The sequence below is a fragment of the Channa argus genome, chromosome 4, assembly GCF_033026475.1.
Source record: "Channa argus isolate prfri chromosome 4, Channa argus male v1.0, whole genome shotgun sequence".
Lineage (NCBI taxonomy): Eukaryota > Metazoa > Chordata > Actinopteri > Anabantiformes > Channidae > Channa > Channa argus.
The window spans coordinates 4,248,280-4,275,281 of record NC_090200.1 but is presented as its reverse complement, the minus strand read 5'-3'; the positions used below and the strand labels follow the sequence as shown (position 1 = coordinate 4,275,281).

At 40.9% G+C, this 27,002-nt stretch overlaps 3 protein-coding genes across 15 annotated transcripts in view; 2 read left to right on the top strand and 1 right to left on the bottom strand.

Moving 5' to 3' along the window:
• The window catches only part of LOC137125875 (inositol polyphosphate-4-phosphatase type I A-like), a 37,851-nt gene extending 21,094 nt beyond the window's left edge, over positions 1 to 16,757 (top strand). For 4 of the 13 annotated variants that reach the window (XM_067502032.1, XM_067502028.1, XM_067502029.1 and 1 more), the window contains 11 exons: positions 440 to 581; positions 1,044 to 1,205; positions 2,097 to 2,129; positions 2,617 to 2,789; positions 5,854 to 5,977; positions 6,434 to 6,501; positions 6,718 to 6,917; positions 7,001 to 7,098; positions 7,186 to 7,298; positions 7,384 to 7,538; positions 9,673 to 14,812. In XM_067502032.1, the coding sequence (XP_067358133.1) occupies positions 440 to 581; positions 1,044 to 1,205; positions 2,097 to 2,129; positions 2,617 to 2,789; positions 5,854 to 5,977; positions 6,434 to 6,501; positions 6,718 to 6,917; positions 7,001 to 7,098; positions 7,186 to 7,298; positions 7,384 to 7,538; positions 9,673 to 9,853 (1,449 nt within the window). In that variant the 3' untranslated portion in view covers positions 9,854 to 14,812. Of the gene's footprint in view, positions 1 to 439; positions 582 to 1,043; positions 1,206 to 2,096; positions 2,130 to 2,616; positions 2,790 to 5,853; positions 5,978 to 6,433; positions 6,502 to 6,717; positions 6,918 to 7,000; positions 7,099 to 7,185; positions 7,299 to 7,383; positions 7,539 to 9,672; positions 14,813 to 15,206 lie in introns of those variants that run through there. The other 9 variants (XM_067502042.1, XM_067502040.1, XM_067502034.1 and 6 more) reach the window with 8 other exon arrangements.
• A 145-nt stretch (positions 16,758 to 16,902) lies between these two features.
• Positions 16,903 to 19,641, top strand: zgc:113142 (uncharacterized protein LOC503524 homolog). The gene is made up of 4 exons (XM_067502084.1): positions 16,903 to 17,575; positions 18,271 to 18,423; positions 18,507 to 18,640; positions 19,020 to 19,641. The coding sequence occupies exons 1-4, from the start codon at positions 17,221 to 17,223 to the stop codon at positions 19,383 to 19,385; spliced, it is 1,008 nt and encodes a 335-aa protein (XP_067358185.1). The 5' UTR covers positions 16,903 to 17,220; the 3' UTR covers positions 19,386 to 19,641.
• An 83-nt stretch (positions 19,642 to 19,724) lies between these two features.
• LOC137125880 (neuronal acetylcholine receptor subunit alpha-2-like) lies at positions 19,725 to 26,980 on the bottom strand. The gene is made up of 8 exons (XM_067502077.1): positions 26,074 to 26,980; positions 24,653 to 24,804; positions 24,452 to 24,496; positions 24,246 to 24,355; positions 23,232 to 23,451; positions 22,604 to 23,106; positions 22,227 to 22,527; positions 19,725 to 22,158 (listed from the first exon to the last, which is right to left on the bottom strand). The coding sequence occupies exons 1-8, from the start codon at positions 26,132 to 26,134 to the stop codon at positions 22,033 to 22,035; spliced, it is 1,518 nt and encodes a 505-aa protein (XP_067358178.1). The 5' UTR covers positions 26,135 to 26,980; the 3' UTR covers positions 19,725 to 22,032.
• Positions 26,981 to 27,002: the final 22 nt, after the last annotated feature.

Genomic DNA, 27,002 nt, shown 5'->3' with positions numbered 1-27,002 from the left:
CTAAAGCAGAAATAGCTTGATGTTAAAATCTGATGTGATTCACTCAAGCAAACCGTTAAACCTCTTGCTTAGTTTCTATTTTATTTTCCAGTGATTTTATTTAGTAAGTTAAAACTGTAGTTAAACATTAGTCTAAAGACCAGAGTTTGTAATTATGTAATGGAATCAGAGCTGCGATTACATAAATCTTTGTCTGGCAAAATTGTGGCCTGCTCCCTTATTTGTATACTAATGGGATTCATCTCATCTGTCCTCTGGCTTTATTCTATATTCTGATTTCTTTTAATAGCTATTTAGCCTTTCTAACATGATTCATTTTTGTATTTTGGCCAGTGTTGCCTATTTTTTGTTGCTAATGCTTTTTATTCTTAATGAAACCATATCACAAAACAGAACACTGAGACGTTCTGCATATGTTTGCCTCTTTTGCCCCCCTCAGGAGAAGGTTTGGCTAAATGTGGATAAGTCCCTGGAGTGCATCATCGAGCGTGTTGACAAACTGCTTCAGAAAGAGCGAAGACCCAGCAATGGCAGTCAGGACAGTTTCCACAGTGATCTGCAGGGCACCAGCAGTAAAAAAGGTAACGCACACATGCACAAACTGCAATTTCTCTTTGTTTCATTTCTTAGTTTTACAGCTGTATTATATAACTACAAAGTAATTGCAGCCTGTCAGCTTGTTTTCTGCATAATACTAGACTTTAAGCAAGTGCTGATGATGTGGTTAATGTGAATAATATTGTGATTTCTGTTACATACAGTGAAAGAGGAATGTATTTGTACAGTGTCTGAGGATATTTGCACATGTACAGCATCAGTCAGCCAGAATTTTCCTGATTCATTTCCTTTTGTTTCCTTTTTCACTTTAATCATGAAAACATTAGTCCTACCATTTATCCAGAACCCTAATCATTTATTTTACAGTAATTTGATGTTTGAATAGATACATTTCAGTTTAAGATTTTCCGATTTAAACTGGTAACATGGACATAACATAAATAGACATGGGACATGTAGTGAACTAACACTGCTGTGTTAAAAAGCTGAAGGAAAAAGACAAGCTTTCTGGATCAATCCAGGAAGTACGTCACAGGAATCTCCATCTTTACCATCATCAGCCTCATCAACATCATCTCTGCCATCCACTTCTTCTTCTCCAACCACCCTCTCTGCTGCACATCCCCCCAGCCCTGATCAAGATCCCTGTATGTTTATTTTACATTTTTTATTATCATTTATTATTATTATTATTATTATTTTAGTTCTACTTGAATGAGTTTTTTGTTTTGTTTTGTTTGAGTTCCTATTCTGTTTTATCCGTTGTTATTATTATATTGGGGTGAATTTGAGTGCTCACTATGTACATCAGTAACAAAGTTCTTCAAAGCCTCATCCTTCTCTGTTGGCCAACATGTTCAGCAGTTAGTTTGTGTCTTTGTTGTTTGTCCAAAGTTCCCCGCATTGCAGCATCAGTGTAGGTATGAGCCAAAAAAATTAGACGCAACCTTGTTTTTCTCTGTTGCTTTTAAGTGTCGCCGTCACCCTTTAATGGCTGTGTGGATAGGAACGCAGCCAGCCCTTTTACCGAGATTCTGTGCTTGCTGTACATCTTGCTTTGGACCATGTTGCAAATTTTATCGGAACTTTTATTTTGCAAAATGGTGCATACAGCTGGGATTTCAGAAAGGTTTCGGTGTGGACATTTACAATGGCTAATGGCCACTGAGACTCTGAAGTATAGTTTTTTTCTGCCCTGAAATCTGTAACTGACCCAGCTGATCGACCATGTTGCAGGAAAAACAGACGCACTTGGCAGTGAGAGAGGGAAAAAAAACAACAGTGCTCTGTTTTCTTTAGCTGGAAATCTTAAAACCAATACCTGTATCTCAGGGTGGACCTTTGCACGAGTAGCGTTAATTAGTGGAATCTGCAACCCGCTCTTTCTGTGTAAATTCCAACAAGTGGGAAAATCCGCTATGCACCTTTTTATATTGATCAGTAAAGCAGTTCAGTGTTTTCTATGTTTGTCTCTTCTGCCTTGTGTGGCTTATAGCGCTTGCTAATCATGCATGTTGCACCTCCATCCCCTCTTCCAGATGGAAGCCCCAGTGCTGAGGAGGCATATCCAGGTAAGAGCTGCCTCGCTGCCCATGCTTCTCTCCTTTACCCAACTCAGATTACAGCTGTAAAGATTTACAGTACTTATACAACGGTAGTTAAGTATCTAAAAGTCTGGAAAATGGCCATCACCACTAATAGTTATTGGAGGTAAGGCTAGATTTGCTTATCAGGAAGTAACTAATATAGAGCAATGTAGTGCATCGTGTAGAAAATATCCACTTTTTATTCCTGGAGGTATCTTCTGAAATGCCAAAAAAAAAAAAAAAAAGAGTCAAAATACGACATGTCTCGTCTTGGAGTTTCTATCAGCGCTTCTGCTTTCTCTGTTGTCCTCTTGTTCCATCTGGTCCCTGTTTCTGTTCTTAGACGTCTTCTAAGATTAAATGAAACTTGAATAAATTCACTTATAATGACATTATTCCTTATAAAATAACACCCTAAATGAGCTAATGTATGTTTCTACCTGCACTCTACACGTGTGTGTGTGTTTCCCAGGCGAGTGGAGCGAGGCGCTGTACCCCCTCCTCACCACGCTCACTGAGTGTGTTGCCATGATGAGCGACAAGGCCAAAAAGTCGATGGTGTTCCTGCTGATGCAGGACAGCGCCCCGACTATAGCCATGGATCTGTCGCTGCAGTTCCGCCGTGACGTCGTCTTCTGCCAGACGGTCAGTGTACGCACATGCATGCGCACGCACACACACACACACACAACTTAACTTGCTCTCACCCACACACATTTAAAACAGCATTTACATAAATGTACACAATTGGCTGTAAGATAATGTGCTTGTTCTGTGACTCACAGCGAGGGAGTAAGCAACAAGTGCATAAATCTGTAAATGTTGAAGACATGGGCATGAAAAGGTCAGCACTTAGTGGATTTACCATATTTATATAACTATTAATAAAGACTTAAGTAAAGAGGAAGGGCACGGACAGAATCGGACAGAATCCACTACCTCTGTGTCCAGAGGTAGTGGATTTGTCCCATTTTTACTTTACAAAGGGAAGCACGGTGAACAGCAATAATACAATTGACAAATACCAAATAAGAAAAAGAAATACATTGTTTCTAAGAGCCCAAAAAGGTCTTGAATGGATGTATGTAAGAGTCAGGGTCCAGTGATAACAAAAGGAGTTTGTTCAGTCAGATCTGTCTAGATCAACTGGTAAAAGACAGGTAAGCAATTGGCAGCTGATCTGCTTATCTGTTGAGTTTGGTTCAAACAAAGGCTTCACTTGGAGTTTTTAGGCCAAACATTTAATGAATAAACATAAAGATATCAGCAGAGAAAGGTAAAAAGAGCTACAATTATTAGTCAGCTAATCAAAAAATAATCTAACTGTAACTGTTTTCCTAATTGACAAATTAATTCATTGTGTTTTGTAAGGCAAACCTCTAAACATCACTTCTATTATTGTAAACTGAAAATCTTTAGGACAAAATAAGAAATTACATAACATTTAAAAGGAGTCTGATGACCTGTGGACAGTTATCAGTATTTTGCGACATTTTGTAAACAAGGTGATTAATCACAAGAAGTGGTCTGATGAAAATAAGTTTCCCATAGTTTAAATGACTGATACTGATGACTGAATTATTTACATGTCTGATCATCTGACTCCGCTGTCATGAACCAAATTAACTTCAAATAATCTGCTTTAAGCAGGTGGACTCAGCCACAGGAAGGCCAGTCTAATAAAAAAAAAAAAATCTAATAAAGAGTCTGTCAAGTAGAAACGAACACTAAGCTGCACAGGATTTCCTGTACACATGGATGCACATAAACTTAACAACATGCATCTGCTTACATAATCTCATTAGCAGCATGTGTTTAAATATAAAACTTGCATGCAGGCTTGAATCCAGTGCAAACTTGGGCCTCTGTGTGTGTGTGTGTGTGTGTGTGTGTGTGTGTGTGTGTGTGTGTGTGTATATATATATATATATATATATATATATATATATATAGAGAGAGAGAGAGAGAGAGAGAGAGAGAGAGAGAGAGTTATATGCTGGTCAAATAATTAGAATATCTTCACAAAGTTGAATATCTTCACTAATTCCATTCAAGAAGTGAAACTTGTATAATGTATACATTCATTTCACACAGGCTGATATATTTTAAGTGCTTATTTCTTGTAATTTTGATGATTTTTTTTTATAACTGACAAGTAGTGAAAACCCCAAATTCACTAGCTCAGAAAATTACAAAGAAAGGATTTTTCCACACTCTAATCAGCTAATTACTTTAAAACACCTGCAAAGGCCTTTAAATGGTCTCTCGGTCTAGTTCTGTAGGCTACACAATCATGGGGAAGACTGCTGATTTGACAGTTGTCCAAAAGACGACCATTGAAACCTTGCACAAGGAGGACAAGACACAAACGGTCATTGCAAAAGAGGCTGACTGTTCACAGAGCTCTGTGTCCAAGCACATTAATAGAGAGGCGAAGGGAAGGAAAACAATTTCAAAGAATTGTGAAACGAAACCCATTCAACAATGTGGGGGAGATTCACATTGTGGACTGGAGCTGGAGTCAGTGCTTCAAGAACCACAGACGTATGCAGGACATGGGTTTCAGCTGTCGCATTCCTCAGGTCAAGCTGCTCTTGAACAACAGACAGCATCAGAAGTGTCTCACCTGGGCTAAAGACAAAAAGGACTGGACTGCTGCTGAGTGGTCCAAAGTTATGTTCTCTGAGGAAAGTCCATTTTGCATTTCCTGTGGAAATCAGGCTCCCAGAGTCTGGAGGAAGAGAGAAGAAGGCACAGAATCCACGTTCGTTGAGGTCCAGTGTAAAGTTTCCACAGTCAGTGATGGTTTGGTGCCGTGTCATCTGCTGGTAAATAGTCGCTTTTATCCAAAGCACTTTACAATGTTGATTCCTATTCACTTATTCACACACATCTATGGCGGTGGCTGCCATGCAACGTGCTCACCTGACCCACCAGGAGCATCTTGGGGTTCAGTGTCTTGCCCAAGGACACTTCGACCTGTGGCCAGGAGCAGGGATCGATCCACTTGTGGTCCATGGTTGACTGCCTTACCAACTGAGCTACAGCAACCCAGTGTTGCTCCACTGTGTTTTCTGGGGTCCAAGGTCAATCGTATCCCTGTTCTTGATCGGCCAGCAAACTCACCTGACCTTAATTGTGGCATTGTGAAGAGGAAGATGCGATATGACAGACCCAACAATGCAGAAGAGCTGAAGTTCCACTATCAGAGCAACCTGGGCCTCATAACACCTGAGCAGTGCCACACGCCGCATTGCTGCAGTACTTCAGGCAAAAGGAGCCCAACTAAGTATTGAGTGCTGTACATGCTCATACCTTTCATGTTCATACTTTTCAGTTGGCCAATATTTCTAAAAATCCTTTCTTTGTATTGGTCTTAAGTAATATTCAAATTTTCTGAGATACTGAATTTGGGGTAATTTTTTTTATTTCTAGACTGAAATTGATATAATCTATAACTACTGTGAAAGATTAGCTGTGAATTTAAGAGTGATTTCTACATAATCTGATGCTGATGTGTTTTTTGTGGGGGTTTTTTTGACATGACTTTGAAATAAGGAATGGATTGGATGCAGTGTATGATTTAAGAAAAAGGTTTTTGAATTAACTGCATGATTGATCTATGTACACACACAGAAACATCTGATGATCAAAAGCAGTTTCCCTGTGTTATGACGTGTGTGTGTGTGTGTGTGTGTGTGTGTTACAGCTCACTGCTCTCATCTGTGGCTTCATTATCAAACTGAGAAACTGTCTCCGTGACAACGGATTCCTCCGACAGCTCTACACCATCGGCCTCCTCGCCCAGTTTGAGTCTCTGCTCAGCACCTACGGTACAAACACACACACACTTGCATACAAAGGTTCTTACTGTACCTCATTAGTAAAGTCTCGTCTTCTCAATTTTAGATCCTTTAGAAATGATAAGAATATTTGCATTTATTTTTTTTTATTATTCCACTTGCCTTAAAGGGGACTAAACTTCTTATATTTAACACAAATACTTACATTAAATACTTACTATTTTCGCTTAAAGGTTTTAGATGAGTAAAGTCTTGACTGAACAAATTACTGTTGTTTGGTTAATCCATCTGTCTATTTTCTGCCGCCTACTTGGGTCCAGGTCATTATCATTTATTTTATTCTATTAGCAAAATATTCTTAGGAACAGCTGCTAATGAAAGCAATTATGATAAATACTCACTAGGTATATCACCCGTACTACAAAACACTCTTATTTGAATGTTGTGGATTATTCCTCCTGACCAGTATACATGTGTGTATTTTAGGAGAGGAGCTGGCCATGTTGGAGGACATGAGTGTGGGAGTCATGGATCTGCGTAATGTCACCTTTAAGGTACAGATAATATTTAGAAAGCACTTTCATTGGCATTGTTATAAAGTTAGTTATTTTTGCTGGCTGTGTTGCAGACGGGAGAATCAGAGTATCTGTATCGGTGCAAACGGATATTAAAGAAGGTTCAGACATATAAAAAACTGAAGCTGCTGAATGTGTAGCAGCACATCCTGCTCAGGAATTATTAAGCAGGTTTATACTCTACGTCCCCTTAAGGTGACGCAGGCCACAGGCACCTCCGCTCCCGATATGCTGCCCATCATCACCGGCAACCGAGACGGATTCAACGTCCGAATCCCACTGCCGGGAACCATGTTCGACGCTTTGCCTCGGGAGATCCAGAGCGGCATGCTGCTACGGGTCCAGCCGGTGCACTTCAACGTCGGCATCAATGAGCAGCAGACGCTGGCCGAGAAGTGAGTGTGCCGGATAAGTAACTGATTGCAGCTGCTGTCAGGATGAATAAATGTAAATGTTGTAAAACCTCTCTCTTGTTCAGGTTTGGAGACACATCCCTGCAAGAGATCATTAACTTGGAGAGTTTATCCAGGCTGAGCTCGTACTACGAACAGTTCAAAGAAGTCCTCCCTGAGGACTGTAAGTACCGAAGAATGCTACAGAACAGCATCTTTGCCCTCTTTTTAAATGATTTTCACCTCACCTATATTTCCGTCCTTCCCTCAGGCCTCCCCAGGTCTCGTTCTCAGACCTGTCTCCCTGAGCTGCTTAGGTTTTTGGGGCAGAACGTCCACGCCAGGAAAAACAAGAACGTGGACATCCTTTGGCAGGCTGCCGAGGTGACGTATCCGTTGCACATAAAATACGATGACTAATTAAAAATTTCGCCTTTAAAATTGACGTCTTTAAACACGCGTCTCGCAGGTCTGTCGCCGGCTGAACGGGGTTCGCTTCACCAGCTGCAAAAGCGCCAAAGACCGCACGGCCATGTCGGTGACCCTGGAGCAGTGCCTGATCCTGCAGCACGAACACGGCATGGCGCCGCAGGTCTTCACCCAGGCCCTCGACTGCATGCGCAGGTAGGGAGGCTCTAACACTGCCCGAATGAAAAACACATGGCTACAAATCACACCTGGGCAGAAGAGTGGAGACTTTGACCTCCTCGTTCTTTCCCTTCTGCTTTACTCGAGTGGGGTCCAATGTTGTCCAAGGACAACAGGGATATTACAGGATATTATGGTCTGTAATAGATATTGAGCAGGTCAAAGAGAGAAAATGAAACACCGAAGAGGTTTTGCCCATGTGTGATTTTTTTTAAATGTCCTTCCTTCTTCCCAGTGGGGAAACTTAAATGTTTTCAAGTCCAGTTAGTTACTTACTTCAACAGACTCTTGTTGGAAAAAGGTCCCATTTTTGTTAATAATCAATACTCCTTCTTTTTCGGAGACTCAGACATGACAAGGGTCTGGAGAAGAGTTCCTGACCGTTATTTAGGTGGAAGGACCATGTGGGTGCTTGTCTCTCTTGTCCGTACAACATTGTCTGTCTGTCTTTTCTGTCTGCTTGTCCCCTGTGTCACAGTGTGAGTTTCTCATAGGCCTGTCCAGTCTTTCATTCATTTTACGTCTGACCCCCACCTGTTGGAAGAAGATGAAGAAACACTTCAGTTCAGAGCGTTGTTAGCGCTTGTTACCTTTTCAGGCTGCGTAAATTCAGTTCAGGCTTTGTAGTTTTCAAACGTGCCAAACTTCACAAAAGAAAAGGAAACAAACCGGCGTCAGAAAATGTCGCCGTTCCCGCGCGTTTCTCGTACACAGTGCAATTTGTCTACTAACACAAACCACATTAGAAACGACATAAAACACTGAAGGCCATGGCAGGAGACAAAGTGACAGATGCGTGCAGGGAATTTATGTCCCTGAGCAGAGCATTATTGGTATTGATCTACAGTGTTACTGACTCCTATAAATGTGGTTTCTTGCCAGAGGACAGTCACAGAATTTATTGAATCTTTACAAGTATCAGAAACTCTCAGGAACAACATGGGAGTTTTTAACGTTATTCTGTTAAAATGTTGTGTGTTCAAATTTTTGTGATTTCTTTTCTGTTGTGACTATTTTGCTGTTTAAACCCTTGTACAAGTATGTAATCCCGCCTGTCTGCCTGTACATGTGCTCAATAAAAGTTGCAGTCCTGCAGATACTCGCATGATACGATGTCTCTCCACCTTTTCCTCCCCCTGTATCTCCTCACATCTCTCCCTGTTTTCCTCTCCTCTGCCTCAACAGCCGACAAGCATGAAAATGGCTTTTGGACCATTTGAAATTAATCCCCGTTTTGAGTTGTCATGCTAAATGCTTGGAGGTCTTTTACCCCCTCTCTCCTGAATTTTCCCTGCATTACCTTTATTTTTTTTTTTATTTTAATTTGAAATTTACCTCATATCCATACTAAGATGACAATGGAAAATACACCCTTGAAATACATTTTTAAATTAAGTCTGCATTTTTGTCATTTCTCTATGACAAAGGCAACAGCTGGGTAGCTTTCGTTAGCTCACTGATCCAGAATGAACCTACTTCAAAGGGTGCTCCCTCTGTTCCTCCCTCTTTTTTTTACCCCATGTCTTAGACTATATAAACATGGAGAGCCATTGCTGTGTTTTCTTATCTTCTTTCCTTTTCTGACAAAAACATCTGCCTTAATTTATCTTTTTCTCTCTCTCTTCTCTTCTTCCTTGTCCTCTGTTTCCTGTGACATGATTTATGATTTCTTTATTTCTTTATTTATTTGGCTCACTTTTTGCTGGATTGTTTTATTCTGGTTTGCTGTGAGCTCAACATGATTTTTGTTACGTTCGACTGTTGTGATTCGTTTTCTTTATCATCTTCATCACGGCCATGGCCTCTTCATCGATGCTGTGTTTTCTCGCCCTTCTCACCTCTGTGCATGCCATCTGTTCATTCTGGCTTTGTTGCGCTCCTTTGCTATGAATCTCCTTCCCTTTGGTTCTTTCTGTCTTTTGTTTTCTTTCTAACTCTCTCCTGCCTGTTCCATTTCCTTTTTCCAACTTTCCCTCGCTCTACCATCTCTCTTCTTCTCCCTCAAACGTTCCCCTCCCCTGCATTTTTTTTCACTGCTCCACACCTCCTCCTCCTCCTCCTCCTCCTCCTCCTCCTCTTCCTCCTCCCCACTATGTCCGTGACTCGGCAGCATTGGGACGAGGGAGGGGGTGATCCAGAAGAACCTGAGCGGCTTGCTGCCTGTGCGTGACTTCCGGCTGGATCCCAGCCTCCTGTACTCACTGCCCCTGCTGGCTCTTAGCCCCAACCTCCTGGTAGTGTGGATCTTCCTTAGCGTGGCCTATTTCCTGGCCAAAATCCGCTGCAGCTGAACTGGACTGGGTCCGAAACATAGCGCACCGCCATCGTTTTGAGGAGGGGTGGGGAGACTCCACGTTCACTCCTGTGGTGTTTTCCTGAAACTGTGCCACTGCCGTGTTACTGTACAGCATGTACACCCTCCCCGACCAAGGGCTTTAATCAACCAACGCCCCATCCTCTACGGACACTTCACTACCTTTTTTTATTTTCTTCATCCGGCTTCAAACACCTGCCCACAGATGGAAAAATGTTGTGTCTTATTTAAGGTCCAAGACCGCATGCACTTGAACTCAAGACACAGTTCACACTGAGCTGGCTAAAGTTGTGTTGGCTCTAAATTTCAGGTTGGATTTGTAAACTTGGACTTGTAGAATTTACAGGAAATCCACAAACTCCCTCCTTTAACTTCTTCTTATGCTGGTCTGAAAAGAACAAGCCTCTGTTCACTGTACTGAGTCTATTTCTGTACTGCCCTCTACTCAAAGTCCCCTCAAAGTTCTGAGGCGCTTGTAGTTTATTATTAATATTTTATGCAACTTAATACTTTTCCTTCACTACTTTTTATTTGCAAGTCTTGTACTTTTTACTACAATTATCTAAAAGTCACAGGTTACTTTAATTATGGTTTCACACCCCCAGGGTTTGAATTCAGACATGTTCTTTGCTCAGACAGCTTTAAAGAATGCCACAAATTTGCTGGGTGGTATCTGACTAATCAGTGACACTCAGCACTGCAGACCCCACCCCGACAGTCTGAACCTTCACAAAGTACTACCCCCAAATCAGGGACTTTTTTGGTGGCTAGGACTCCAGGCCAGAAACTAAATTCAGTTCTGCTGTGAAATTGCAGGTAGAGGCCTAAAGTTCCACAAAAGGTTCCTGATCTCAGGGAGAGGTTCCTCAGGTTCCTCATACTGCTTTCTGTAGGACGACTCCACCACTAACAAAGAAAACTACTAAATTTATTTAACTACACTTTCTGTGCTGCAAAGTTGATCACATTGTCGGTCAGAGTCCTAAAGATAGATTCCACTTCAGCCAGCTCAGCGTGAACGTAGTCTGAGCCACTGCCTGTCACTAATAGCTCGCTAACAGCTGTTTTACACATCTGCTGTCGGGATGAATCTGACAGAAATGTTCAAACCCTGGGAAGCCGCAGGAAAAGTGTGGATGATATTACAGCCTCCCAGAGCCCTGTATGCCCATATGGCTCATGATGATTTTTACTTTTTAGTGGATAGCGCCCTCTAATGGACCGATTGTGTTCCACCCTTTATGATCTGTGTGACTGTCTGCGAGTCTTCTGCCTCAAACAGTTTGTACACGTGTGAAACACAGGCCAAAAATCACTACTGAGTTGTGATACGTATAAAAATATGCAGATTATAGATTTTTGCTTTCTGAAAAGAGGCATTGTTGATAGTAGCTATGAGAATGACAACATCTGTACTTTAAGCTTTGCACAGCTGGCTTGTTTTATCTGTGCAATGCATTAAGCTTCATTTATCATTGTCTTCCATGTACCTTTGCACTTACATTTCAGATTGAGATGGAGAAAAGCTTTAAAAAAAAACAAAAAAAAACAAGCACACATTGGCTGATATGCATTTGCTGCAGTATGTATACTATTTTTTTCTTTAAGTCTTCCTGCCTTTACTTTTTTTATTGACACCAGCCTTTATTTTAAAATGATTAGCAGTTAACAGATCATGTATAGTCACTTCATTCAACGATGGATAAACCTCAGAGATGAATGAAGTGAAGCATCAGCCGGGCTCAGTTGATTTTAACACGTCCAGTTCAATGAAAACATGCTGCTCACATGAAGTCTTCTTTACCCTGATTCTGTTGTCCCGTTAAACACCTTGCTTACCTCACATAGGCAAATGAACAGCGTTCAAGCGCGGTGACAACATGCATGACATTTCTCTTAAAGCTAAGGAGCTGTGTGATTGAGGGGCAGAATGTGCATTTTCCTGTGCAGCAAGTTGTAGCAGAAACCACAAATACCCCCTGTTAGTCTTACAGTTGCGTACTGTGTACGGTGTTTTACCTCCTACGTGCCCTCGAGTTGTGTTACCCTGGCTGATGTGTCATTTATGTGTTGAGTTCATTTGTGAAGGCAGTAGCATCGTTCATGTAATGTGCTTTCACCTGCCCTAAAGGCCGGACCTGACAGTGAAGGGCAGTTGTCTTCAGCTTTCACGCCAGTGCAGTGAGGATTTGCTCTGTCTCGCCGACCAACACAGTTAAATCTGTGTTTGGTTTTGTTTTTTTCAGGATGCAGCTCCTAAATTGGCTGATTTTGGAATGTATGACTGTAGGATTTTCAGGGAACTTGTGTTTGATTATGCAGTGATCGATTAGAGGATTCAAACACTTTGTAGTAAAAGTGATTGCAGCTATTAGCTTTATCAAGTTACTCAGAGTGACGGGTCTACTTAGATGTGATGGATGACGTGATTAGTTGACTCTGTAACTCAGATGGATGAAGGAATGAGGACTATATTTATGCTTGTGCCAAATCCTTTATTCAGGTTTGCGTCAGGTGATTTCAGGTTTGCAGGATCTGTGCTTGTGAATAGATGGAGCCACAGTACATGTGATTTCAAGTTGCTTTATAACAATATAATTAGATTAATTGCGTGTTGTCAATCCATTCATTCTCGTCTCTATAAAATGTTGGACAAGTTAAACGTAGCGATTTTAATTCAGCAGAATCTGTGACGTATTCGGATTTAGGTTCAACTATGTATCCAAATCCAAAAGTATTTAGTATTATTTCTAAGCTCAGCCTAACTTGCTAACTTAGTTTTTTTATTTGTTTTAATTATGCAGTTTACATTGCGCTTCCATGGAAAAAAAGTGTTAGATTGTGATACGCCCATGTTTGCCTTATTTATAAAGTAGTATACGGTGGTGTAAAGGTGGACATCATTGTTAAGGTAGTGGATTTGTTGCTGGGCAGCCCAGGCAAGTGGGCAAAGCCAAAAAGATTATTGCTGTTCCCTCAGAAAGTTGTTCTTTAAACACATTTCTATTGTTATTTGGTAGATACTGGAGGTGGTTCATTAAAGGTGTTAAGCTGTGTTAAATTTTAAAAAAAAGTGTGTACGTAGTTTAGGAAAGCAGCAGTTGTCAGGTTGCTTTACACATTGGAAACCTGGATTGAAAGAAAAATCAATACTTTAGCCCATGAAGCGAAATGAACGTGACCTTAACATTTACAGTGTTTTGAGGCTCCATCTCATTAGGATCGACCCAGTAAGGAAATGGATCAGACCAAAATAGCCTCCACTGGGATGTTACCCCGCTCTGAGGGTCCCTATAGCCACAAACACGTTCCACATACAGTCACTCCTAAGCTCCTTTGGAACCTGAAAATATTGATCCTCTCTCCATGTTCTCGCATACGCTTCTATATATGTGTTGCTTTATAAATTCCTCTGTTAAAAACTCTGTGTAGGTAAAGTGATTAAAACTTGAAGAGAGGCGTGTTGTAGTCCAGTGTTTTTCAATCCTGGTCCTCGAGTAAAAGGGGAGCTTGTTTTCCAACTACCCACTGCATCAGGTGCCAACTGAAAGTTGATCAGCAGCTGGAAGATGCCATGTCCGATGAAGGTGGAGTGGAGGAGGACAAGGGGAATTTGTATCTTCCAGCTTCTGGTTGGCTGAGCACACCTGATCCAGGTGATCAGCAGTGGGTGGGGCAACAACAACCAGCTGAGAAGCACTGTTTCAGGCTGCTGCAGAAGACCTTCCATGAAATGTAGTAGAATAAGTTCCGTAGAAATGCATTTGATTCTAGTGGGCTTGTTGTTCAAAGGAATGGGTTGATATTTTGAGAGTTACATGAAAAGTTTATCACTCTGAACATATTTGTCCTGCAGCTGTTCATCTTGTAAAACCACAAATTGTGTGCTTTACTGATTTAACATTTAGAAATGGACAACTAGCTACAGTAGGTAACAGCCACTGGTAGTAGCTTCAATTTCAGCACGCAGACATCAAAGTTATATGAATCTTTTCATTTTATTCTGAAAACAAGAAATGAAAACATATGTTTCCCAAACTATCAACCTGTTACTTTATGTTAGTATTCACAACTTTTCATTTTGAGTATCTTTATCTGTTCTCTCCCATTGAAAACTACCTCTGTGAAACAAAAGCTATGTGTTGAGCTGCTTTGTCATATATAAATTAATTTTTTAAAAAGAAATATATAATTGCTGAGCAGCAGGGATGGGATGAAATGATTTGGGGTTTTTTGTAAATTCATGACGATGAGAAAGTTAAAGGGAGGTTATATTTTCAATTTCATTAATTCACAATATTTAAATGTGTAATTATACTAAGTGCTTCCTCCAGTATTGATTTAACACTATTATATCATTGACCTTAAACAGCTCAGTGTTGCCAATTGTTTCTTTTTCTTAATTCTTACAGATGTATGAGAGGATATATTCTATACTGCTGGACATGGATTGTATTTAAATGCTTCTATTGTCTAAATGCTTAGGTTTTGTTATATGTATTATTCTAAGCCAGAGTGTTTGTGTATATATATATATATATATACAGTATAAATAATCTACAAAACACACCAACTATGCTAGTGCCATGATGGTCATGCTGTTGTCACTTTATATCATAACTCAATGTGGGATTTTATTTATTACTTTATGAAAAAGGCTTAAGGGTTTTCTCTCATTAAAATGTAGACGAAACGGGTTCCAGGAAATTTTAAACCCCAATTATTTTTAAGGTAATGTTAGATGAAAGTAAATAGTATAAATGGGATCATGGTTCTAACGTTAAAAGGTCCTTTTCCCCGCACACTTTCCTACTTTATTGTCTAAAAGCTTTAGCCTCGCTGTGTCCCGCTCCATCTGTTGTACCACAGACCATCAAAGAACCGCCAGCCACTGTCACTGTCCTGCTATAATAAATGGTTTCTCCCTCCACCTGCAGATTATCTAACAGACTCCAGTGATATGTTGTGATGTCATGCACTCGTTATATGTCAGCATGATAATCTTATTTTACGTGGTTTCACTTCTAGCTGAGAAGATTTAAACAACGTCAGCTTAGCTATGTTTTATAGAAACTAACCAGGTGGCTCCAAACGTTAGGGACCTGTCCTCTGTCAGTACATTTTGTATCCCCCCCCCCCATGTGTCCAACGTGTGTTTTTGTCTTGTGTGTGTAAATTGTGTGTTTTTCCATGCTTGCATTTGTTGTGTTCCTCCTGTATGAAGAAGTCAACAGTCTGCTGGTCTTTGAAACGCAGCAATACACAAATCACATTCACACCAAGCATCATGTCTCCTTTTTCTGTCACCTCCTTCCCCTGTGTCTCCTCAGCGAGGGCTGCAGACGAGAAAACACTGTGAAGAACGTTGGAAGCCGAAAATACGCGTTTAACTCGCTGCAACTCAAGGCCTTCCCTAAACACTACCGACCACCAGACGGCACCTATGGCAAAGTCGAAACCTGATTGGACCGCAGACACTTTATTTTGTTGGACTTTTGTGAAGGCCACAATCAGACTGAGTGCAGTCAACACACTGTGTAAAGTGACCATCATGTCGCCGGGTTTCAGAGGGATTCGAGTAGACGTAGGTGCTAAAAAAACCAATAGTACCTTCCAGAAAAACCTGCAGCCTTCTGCCACCTTAGTATAATCCCAGTTTTAAGTACTGTATTAGTTGCTTTTGTAGTAATAGGTCCAACACACTGATTACAAGAATTTTCTTTGTTAGCAAAACTCTCAGGAGCTCTGGGTTTTATTTTTTTATCACCAAAATGTACACGAGCAGGCCAGGACTGTCACTCTGGACACACACTTGTTTTTTGTACTACACAGGAAATGATTGACTGAGGTTAGATGACATTAAGACTTGTATTAAACGGTCTGTAATGTTTCTATTGTGGCAAAGACCAACTGCAATCAAAGAATAACATTGAGCTTATTCCGTATTTTAATTACTGTCAAATCCCATAAAAAGACCAAAACATTGTGTTGATCTCTATTGTACTCAGCCCAATGAGACCCGGACACTTTTGTTTTAGCAAATATCTTCTTCTTCTTCAGTTCTTCATAGCAACCGTATAATTTTAACCGTTTGGGGGCAAGTTTACGACGGTGAAAAGAACTCAGATTTAAAATGAATTCAAAATATTGTTCAAGCGTAGGCCGAGGCAGCAAGGAACAGTTGACAATGTACATGCACAGCTGAACAAATTATATATCTGACTTCACAGACTGAAACTCTTTATTCAACACTTTGTTTAGATGCTTTTTTTTTAATTTTTTTTTACTCATGATTAAAGCAACTCTGCATTGTTGTAGTTCATTTCTGTTTAAAGCGACCGATTGTATGAGTTGCGTATTTTAGGACCATTTTTGCAGCTAAACCGCATTTCGATCGTTTCCCACTACAGAAAATGAACATCGTGTGCAATTTCTTACTTGTTGTTGTTCCCATGCTGTCATGTGTGTAACACTGCGACATTTACCGCCGTTGATCCATCTGTACCACACAGGCCAGTCACTGCTCTTCACTTCCTGTACATTTCCACAGTTCAGCCCATGTGAAATTCATCTTAGTGTAACATAAAGCGCACTGTCAGACTCAGTGACGCCGATCCAGCGCCTGTCAGCTTAAAAGTACATTTATACATCTTTTAGTTGGATGTCAGAAAGTGTTTTATTTCCATCCAAACATTCTTTGTTCTTAATATGTGTATTTGCCATTTTATTTGAAGTTAAATTTTTTTGGGTTCTCAGAATAGATAGAATAATATTTTAAAGTCGCTGTGTCTTATACTGTAACTTGTTAATATCTGATACTGAAATCGAGTTGGTTTGTATTTTGTTGTCGAATTTATATTAAACTTGCTGAATAAACCGTGTTTGTTGGTCCAAAAGAAGCTGCCTGCAAACAAGTTGGCAGAGTCTTATCAAAAAGTTTTTTTGCTTTTTATGTTTTTTAGACGCCTCTTGGCTTTGTATGCTTAAGAGAAAACATGTACTGTGATAGATATATGAGTTTCTTTAGCCTTAAAATGTTCCCGAATTGTGAGTTCTCTGTTTTATAATACTGGTTTCTTTTGGGACTGAGTAATGTTCAGGCCTAGAATGAGTCAAACCCTATTTACAACCGGTAGCTTTGAAAATGCCAATGAGGAAAAATGTCATTATTCTTGGAATTCGGTGTGGATTTCTCGAAGCAAGACAATTGCCTGAGGCTGACTTTGGTTTTTCCCCACAAAGAAATGGTGTGAATTAGAATCGAGCGGCGCTCACAGTGAACTGTCTCTGGGCTGAGAGTGGGCAGACAGTCCTCAGAGAGTGTTTCAGAGACGCTTTGTCAGCATGAACACCTTTTGCCTTGTCAGCCAAATCATTGGCACTGCCTCCATCTCTGCCATCGTAATCTTCGTCCTTGCCAAGCTGCTCACTCGCCACCGCCGCAGCCAGGTGGAGCATAGTCATGGCTATGCCGTGCTCATAACCGGCTGTGACAGTGGCTTCGGACACCACCTGGCTCGATGTTTGGACCTCAGAGGGTTTGTGGTCTTTGCCGGGTGTCTGTCTCCAGAAGGAGCCGGAGCCCAGAGTCTGATCCTGCAAAGCTCCAGTAATCTCAAAATCCTCAAACTGGACGTCACCAGTGATGAAGACGTCCAGCAGGCAAAGGAGACGGTCCAGGAGAACCTGCCAGAGAAAGGTAAGAGGGTGACACAATGCAGCTTTAATGTGTATGGAAGCTCCTTTATGCCAAAAAGTAATGCAAGTCAAAATTGTTCCTTTTTATTTAAATATTCTGAATAGGATTTATTAGTAAGGTCCTAATAAGTGGTAAATGTTTACTTCCTCTTTCAATTTTAAGTAAAAATTACTTTGTTACACTTAAAGTCAAATAATCAGTTTAGAAAAATAGTCCATACATTTCACATAAGATAAAATGAAAAGTCAAAAGACTGATTTACCGTCCTATAATTTGATTTACCAGGATATGTATATACCTTTATTCTAAACTGATATATATGTGAAGTTTAAGGTCTAATGTTAATACTTTTTATAATTAAAATATTTTTAAAAAGCAATGAATTCTGTTTTTGAGATCGTAAAATAGTAAATAATATACTTGACTTTAAGAAGTCAACACGTTGTCTCGTTAAAGTTCTGTTAGATGCTAAAATTCGGATTAACTGCATAATAAGTTTGATTTGTAATAATCCCAAATTTACGTCTTAAGTCTCTTGGAAAAGATGGAGTCATCGTTTGCCACGTAAAGGAAATGTTTTACTTTCTCGGTTTACCAGCTGCTAGATCACACACAGTGATGCAATTAGTCATTGGTCACACCCAATTTCCACAACCAGAAATGTCTTTCTTTTTGGGACTACTTGAATTTGTCAGGTCTGTGGGCCGTTGTGAACAACGCTGGGATTTCGCACTGGGCAGAGATTGAATGGAGCACCATTGAAGATTTCCGCAAAGTGGCCGACATCAACCTGTTTGGCAGCATTAGGACTTCGATCGCATTTCTGCCGTTGGTTCGTGCCTCCAAAGGTACAGTAATGTACTTGCTAACTTTCTCATTGCAGCGATCATGTGGTTAAAACCCAATGTTTTATGTGTCCTGACTGCTACAGGTCGGGTTGTTTACGTGTCCAGTATCTTTGCCTTCTTCAACTGCTTGAACTTGGGAGCGTACAGTGTCTCAAAGAGAGGACTGGAGGCGTTTGCAGATTGCTTGAGGGTTGAAATGGCCAGTTTTGGGGTGAAGGTAAGAGTGGAAACTGAAACTGAAACATGAGGGTGAAACGCTGCAAAGAACGAGGCCTGTGGGAAAATAGGAAGGTCAACTTATGTTGAATGAAACAATTAACTATAATATCCAAAATATATATATTTATTTAATTTTTGTACTATTTGTCCTCATAAGACCACATTTTATTTTACGGTTTCATTTGAAATGTTAAATGAAACAGTCGCTGTAACTTTTTTTGTGTGATTGGTACAGTAGAATTACTAGAAGTCATTTAGCAGAAGCCAGATAATCTAAATCTCACCAAGAAAGAAAATGGCCAACCAAAGCTAAAACGTAACGCTTTGACTATATACAGACTGATTCAATGTATAAATAAATGTTTTTCTACTTTTAGGTCAGTATCATTCAGCCTGGTAATTTCTGCCAAGCCACCAACATCCTAAAGCTGAAAAGCGGTTTGGACATTTGGGAGAAACTTGACGACGAGCGCAAGCAGATCTTCAACCGTCAGTACATTGAGCTGGCCACTGAGCACTTCCTGTCAGCGTGCACGGCGGGCTTCAAGGACGCCAACCCAGTCGTTAACGCCATGCTGCACGCAGTCACGTCCACTCAGCCCAAACACAGATACCTCCTGGTCTCTGCGATGGAGACATTTTTCTTTCACCTCTTTGCTTTTCTGCCCACCTTCATCACGGACGCTGCGTTTTCTCTGAGCTCCATCTACGCAACGAGAACAGAAATGCTCTACGCCAAATAGGAACAAATGTTTTGTTGTTAAACTGCCGTCAGAATCTTTGTGTTTTGCCCTTTTCTGCATATTTTGTAAAGTTAGAATCATTCAAGTGAATATAACTGTGTGAAAAGTTCGACCTGCATGTCTCTCTGTTTATTTCTAATCATTTATACATGTAATGATAATAGTGTGAACATACATACATACATAAGCCTTTATCTGTGTTTATGTAACTTTCATCAGAGAAAATTATAAAAAATTAATATTAATAAATAAATACAGTCCCTAAGTAGTTTTCTTTTTACATTTGTAAGTACATAACATGCATAAAATAAATACCATAAAAATTTAATAAAATTTAACGTAAGAATACTTTATTTAATAGTATTTTTATTTGTGTTTTTAATGAACATGTTAACACTGTCACCCTGTGACCATAAGATAATACATAAGAATAATAATTTCAAATTGTTATTTTTAACAAAAATTTTAAAAAAAGCAAAGGGAGAAAACTTATTTATATAATATAGACATAAATGTGTCAGGCAATGTCCTTAGTTCAAGCATCAGTCATGTTTATTTTCCAGATGCAAAACTGGAAAAGGTCAATTTGCAAAAATTGGAAATGGCTGAGTTGTCTCGGGCTTTGGTGGCGTAATCTGCCATTTCTTAGAAAACAGTGGTTCTTTTGTGTAACATGTATTCAGTTGATTCTTGATTCAAGTAGAAGTTTCAAAAGTAAAACTTCTGAAGATGGGTTTTAAAGATGGTTGAAGTTTGGATTTTGATGTTATGTCTGTCTTTGAAGCCATTATGTTGTTTCCAAGAGACTCTTACAACAATTAGTCCCAAAACATTTTCTCAGTTTGACTTATTTCATAAAACCAAACCACAACCCAGTCTCTCATGCTTCGACACGCTTCACTAACTGATTTTGCCAGAGACAGAAAATACATCTCGTGCCTCAGATGAACAAAAAGCCTCCTTTGTTTGACCTGGTGGCCATGTTTCCCACATCTCTGTTCTAGAAGTGTTCACAGTAACGTTATGTGTCCAGATGTCCCACACAAACTCTCAACACACTCTCAACACATGCTGTACAACGATTTTGCCTGTGGTAAAATGAGCCACAACATGCACAACATCCAAACTGGCTGCATTTGTTGAAGTAGACAATTAAGAGTAGATCATTGGAATCCAGTTGATTTTCAGCCGTGGGACTGTAGAAGTGAGGATACTGCCTGCAATGACATTCATGATTTCAATTTACTCCACAAATAAAACAGCTACCCTGTAAATACATGCAGTACAAACTCTGTAATCACCACATGTAATAAGTAGGTAAGTATTTAGAAACTACAGCTGAAATACTAAGAAGAACCTCTACTTTGAGCCTTTGAGGTTGATGGTAACATGGAGCTTCCTAGTAAAGTGTGCAACCTGCTTTATTACTCAGTAGTTGAAGTAAAAATTGATTATGTACATAATGCGTTTAAATATGTACTATCAAGAGATTAGAGTAGTACTTTGGAATAAATTACAGTTATTGATCATCATAAAGGGTTTAGTTAATCATTTATTTAAGCTATCTCTAGTAACAAACTCCGCCTGTGTCACTGTGCATCTCAAATACTGAGAACATTCATAGCTATTCAATTCGATGAAGCTGGACTTTAAAAAGGGGCCTTGTTTGTTCCCATGCTATTACCAGTGCTGTACCATTAGAATTGGTAAAAAAAAAAGGATTCGTTTTTCCATCCAGTCAACACTAATTCTCACGGTGTAAATTCTTCAGCGTTGCTACGTAAGACGTGACTTTTTAGCCGGTACGTAAGCTGAGTCTTGCTCGTCTCAGCAGGATCACCAAGCTCTTCCTGGATCCCTCTGGTTACACCGTTGTTGTCTGTACAGTACCACATAAATGTAATCTACTAAAAATCAAAGTTATAGACATCTGTAATTACAAATTCTACTGCTGTGAATGTCTTTAATTACCACGCTGACTTCTGAGAGTGAGGCTAGAAATGCTTTCATGTACACGTGTGTGTGTGTGTGTGTGTGTGTGTGTGTGTGTGTGCTCAGTTGGTGACGCCTGTGGGAGGCATTTGGCAAAAAGGCAACAAATCTGTAGCAGCAACAAATTTGTCCTTCTTTGAATTAATGAGTTACATCAGCGCCGATGTGAGTAAAAACAACCCAGTGTCAGTGTGACGACATGGTTTTTTAGTAAAATGTGACGCTGCTGCACCCAACTAGCTTTCACCAACTTATTGTCACGCCCATCATAAACCCGCTGAATGTGATCAGTTCAGACTAATTAGGGTCGTTTGTGACTATTTGCAGTTTTTAAAAAGTTCTTTGCTTTGACCTGAATGTGTCACCTTGGTAATAAAAAGACATCACAGTGAGAACTGAAGAAAAGCAGCACAATTAGCCAATACAGACCTTAAATAACTCATTCATTCTCATTGTTCTTTCCTCCTCATGTCTCTCTTTACGTAATTAGACAAGAATGTGCAATGGAGTCACATTCATTTGTGCTTTTCTAGTCACTTTGAAAATGCTCAGATCCACTTTGGGCAGTATCTTCATCGGTTTGTCTTTCTGTCTCTCTTTCCGTCCTCATACGATTGTAACTTTTCTTTAGGGTCTGTGGACATTAAACGCACATCTAAATCATCCCAGAGAGCCACGGAGGCAGGAAGAGTCCCACTGTGCCCAGCAGACACACGATAATGAACATCCACAGGAAGATCCGGTCCACAACCATGGCTACATACTTCCAGTCCTCCTTCACCTGTGGACAGAACAAGAAGAGACTGAGAATGTCCCAACAGCTGATTACAAAATGGTCGTGACACTTACTGAAAAATCTGCGTCCTCTGTCCTCAGATGCTCTGCAATGTACGTGACCCCCTCCAGGGCTGACAGAACAGCAGGAGACAGAACGCTTTGCTGCACGGGAGGGGTCTTCCAGTCCAAGAGGGTGTAGCCGAGGGACGGGAACGTGTCACAGAAGTGGACTCCATCTCCGGTGTGCAAAGATTTAAGATGCTGGCTGCTGTGGCAACTGTTATCCTCCCGGTAACCATGGAGATGGATGTCAGGCTCCTGCGTGGTCCAGGTGGATGTGATGTGGGAGAGATGGGGAGTCAGGTGCTGCCGCCTGAGGAACAAAAGCACAAAATTCAGCAGATTTTTTAAAAATATTTGTGAGAAATTATTGAAGTTTTGTGTCCCACCTGACAGGCCTGAAGCCGTGAGGGGGCCGCTTCATGCACAGCCACCGCGGGACCGCGCCCAGGAAAAGCCTCCGGACCCACCGAGGCATGGAGTGGGTCGCCGACGACCGGTGGTGCACGTTGAGCACGAACACCGTGATGACGATGGACAGCGTGACGAAGATCATGGTGAAGAGCAGGTACTCCCCGATCAGCGGGATGACCAGCGACGTGGACGGGATGATCTCCGTGATGAGCAGCAGGAAGACGGTGAGCGACAGCAGCACGGAGATGCACAGCGTGATCTTCTCGCCGCAGTCAGACGGCAGGTAGAAAACCAGCACGGTGAGGCAGGAGATGAGCAGGCAGGGGATGATGAGGTTGATGGTGTAGAACAGCGGGAGGCGGCGGATGACGAAGTAGTAGGTGATGTCGGGGTAGATCTCGTGGCAGCAGTCGTACTTCTTGGTGTTGTAGGTGCCCACTGCCTTGACGATGGCCCACTCTCCGCTCTCCCAGTAATCCTGGAAACAAAAAAAGTCCTTTTAATTCGGTAAGTGTCCTCTTTCCTGCTTCCACTCACGTCCTCGTCTTTAAATACTGTCAGGTTGTGCTCGGCCTCACAACCCGTGGCACAACCCGTTCCCACCTTCAGGTCCACGCTGTTCTCAAAGGGCTCCAGGTCAATCTTGGCGCGGTCGTACGTCCAGGAGCCGAACTTCATCTTGCAGCTCTGCTGGTCGAAGGGGAAGAAGGTGACGTCGATGGAGCAGGACGACTTGTAGATGGCCGGAGGCACCCAGCGCACACGGCCGGTGTGAAACAGCTGAGCCTTGGTCATGTGGGTGACGGTGAACTCTCCATCTGCACTGCAAGAAGATACCAAGAGGGGAAATGGATTGTTTCCCTCTTGTGATGTTTCAAACTCAAAAAGTGAACCAACAAACTTGGAGCTGCGCCCGTTTGCAGACACCCTCTTTAATAATTGATGGCTGAATATTAACCACACTGTTTCTGATGAAAGCTCCTTTAGACAAACACTGGAGGACGTGAACGTTTCATCTCAGCCCAGAATAAAATTGTACTTTTACAGCTTCCTGGAGCCCCGAGCGGAGGAAACCAGACTAAAGCTGCATGATGCAACAACGCTGTGCAGCTACAACGGGATCGGGGTCAGTTATTCAACAGGAAAATCCGCACGCTTCACCAAAGCGGTTTGCGGGAGGGTTACCGTCGAGACGCTCGGCTCAGCGCGTGACCTCCCCTCCTTGTTCACTCTTCAGCAGATGAGGACATTGTTATGGATCAAGCACGTAATTGATCTCTACAGATAATTTCCAGCTCCACCTACACAAACTCATAACTGACTTTGTTTAGGCGTCTGTGCATAGAAGACCTAACACTGACAGGCCTTTTCACAGGTTGCAATGAGTTCTTTGCCTTTTACGGACTGAGAAAAACAGCCTTTTCTTTAATGCAAAGTTAAAATAATGCCTTGAAATCCTCTTTGCTTTGCCAAACATTAAAAAACCTTTTCTCCTGATGATTTTGTGTTTTGTGTTTTAATGTTAATATCCATGGATGGATTAACAAAGGCACAATTCTGAAGCTGAAGCAGTATTTTCGTGTGTGTGTGTGTGTGTGTGTGTGTGTGTGTGATCACTTGTTGTACAACACGATGTCAGGCACCCAGATGAGCTCAGAAGGGACTCTGATGGACGTCACGTTGTCAAAGTCAGAGGGACGCCACTGCAGCTTATAGTCTGTCCACTCCTGTCAACACACACACACACACACACAAACACTTTTCATTTAGATTTGTTTCTGCGACAAGATTTAAAGTTAAATCAGGTTCAGTCTGTTTCCCACCTGCTTCAGCCACACGTTGGTTGTCATCATCTGGTTTTTCTCATCCTCAGAAACAGAGATGGACAAAAACGAGCAGTTAGTGTGTGAGTGTGTGTGTGTGTGTGTGTGTGTGTGTGTGTGTGTGTGTGTGTGTGTGTGTGTGTGTGTGTGTGCGCGTGTGTGTGTGTGTGTGTGCCTGTGTGTGCAGTCACATGTTCACACCACGTCTATCAGCTGAGCAATGGCGAGGCCAAACTTGACGATGACCATGTCGGTGACGTTGCGTGCAGGACGGGTCCACTTGCTGTAGCGTCCAAACAAGCTCCTGAATAGCTCGTCCTCAGTGTGGACACGAGTCCAGTCCTCAGTCAGCACTGACACAGACACACAGACAAAGAGGAGAAGAAGTCCTCATGAGTCTGATGGAAGTAACTCACCCTCTGTTAAACCCTCTGCTTCTCCAAAGGTTGTTTCAAGGGACAATTCTGCCCTTTGAAATCTGCTCCATTACAGGCTGATCTTTTTGGGCAAGAAGTCAACATTCAAGTTTTCTGTCTGACACATCATTTCTTGCTCGCAGTTTAAATCCTTTTGTGTTTTTATTTGTCTCAGAGGTTTGGTTTGGCGACTAAGCAATTTAGGATTATCCTGAGCAAGAAACGACGAGCCAAGAGCCCAAGCTGTGCAAACGTGCGAGGATGCCCATGTTGTGTGATGGTAGCTGTTTTTTTGGTTGTATCACAAAGACACAAAAAAGGGACCATATGGGAAAAGAGAATAACCAAAAAAAAGACACAAAATGATGTCAGAACATCAAAAGTGAGACAAAATAGTCAAAACCATGAGCCCGAAGTAATGAAAATTACTACAAATATTTGAAAAATTACTAAAAGACTAAATGCACCCAAACAGAAATCAACCCAAACACAAAAAACAGATGCAAAATGAAAACAAAGACACTTAAAACAACAGTGGAGAGAATAAAAGACAGAAAATGACCAAGAAAATTGCAAATAAGGAGACAGAACAACAACCATAAATGATGAATGAATGAATGTGATAAAAATGTGTTAAAAATGACAAGAAATTCGAAATGCAAAGTAAATGACGTGAAAACGAACCATTCTGTGGTTCCGTAAATGTAATTATAGTGTTGACATGACGTTTTGATTAATTTTGCTTGTACGTGGCTGGATGTTGGTGGAATCACCAGAGTCTCTGAAGATGTGGACGTCTGGTTTCGAACAGGTGTAAAATCCAACTGGCCGTGAAGAGACCACAGCTTTTTGTCTTTGCAGTCATTTTGTGTCTTGTCAGTCAATTCGTGTGTCTTTGCAGTCACTGTCTGTGTCCCAAACATATCAAAGACATGCAAAAAAATGTCTTTGATTCCTTTTTGTTATACAAGCCTGAAAAAAACACCAGAGGAAGTAACTGATAGCTATTATAAAAATAGCTATTAAAAGTCCAAATTATTAAAAGTGTGTTTTAATATACTTTATATTAAAGTTAATAAGGTGAATAAAGTTGGTGTTTATAAATATTTTAACACGTTCCTACCAAATCACACACGTGTTTTTGTTGTTTTGTTTGTTTTTTAAATTATACACTCTGAGAAACTGTATTTTAGTGGATTCACTCACCGGAGCTGATGAGGAGGATCCAGCAACAGCAAAGCGCCATCAAACCTCGTTTCTGCTCCATTGGAAACAGCACGAAGCCCCGGTGCGCTTTGGCTCAGGTGCTGTGAGCTGCGCCCGGCTCTGTGTGCGTCTGCGGATGGAGCATCATCGCGGGGATTTTATGGCTCCCGTCTCGCGCCTGGTGACTGAAAATGACGCCAACCATTGTATATGTTTCACAGCCTGCTGCTATTAAACACAGTGTTTTCCCGTTGGGGACAGTTTACATTTTTTTTTTTAATAATTTTGGCACCTTTGAAATCTTTTCTCTGTACAAATGCATCATATCCAACACATTTTAGATGGTTTGGTTTTTTTTGTTCCCCATGGATCTTGGAAGAAAGGTGCCCTATAAATAAGGGTTGGCTGTTTTTTTATTTTTATTAAATCACAGTGAATGGTTTGACCTGTGATGTCACACAGCAGCTTGTTAAACTGGTTCCCTCGTTAGATATGAGAAACCATGACTCCGACTAATTAGTGAAAATCCTACATGTGATTAATTATCTTCATTCAACCTCTGTAAACTGCATTTGTGTCATCACTAAGGTTTAACATACCACTTAACTCTTATAATATTGTGTGTTGTCTTGGCGGTAGAGCACAGTCTATATACGGAAGAGAATTCCATTAAAACTTATTTTACTCAATGGGATTATTTAAAAAGTTAAAGTCATTTAAAAGTATTTTTCACATGGACAAAAATGTGGGGAAAGTCTCTCATAGCAAAGTAGCATTTGATACATGGTTTACAAAATATGTCTGACTAATTTTATCAATGCATTGTATATGTTTTGAGTAATTCACTATTGATTCAGTTGCTAACTGTTATCTACTGTAGTATCTCATATTTCGAACTTTCACCATGTTTAGAAAAAAGAAAAGTGTGA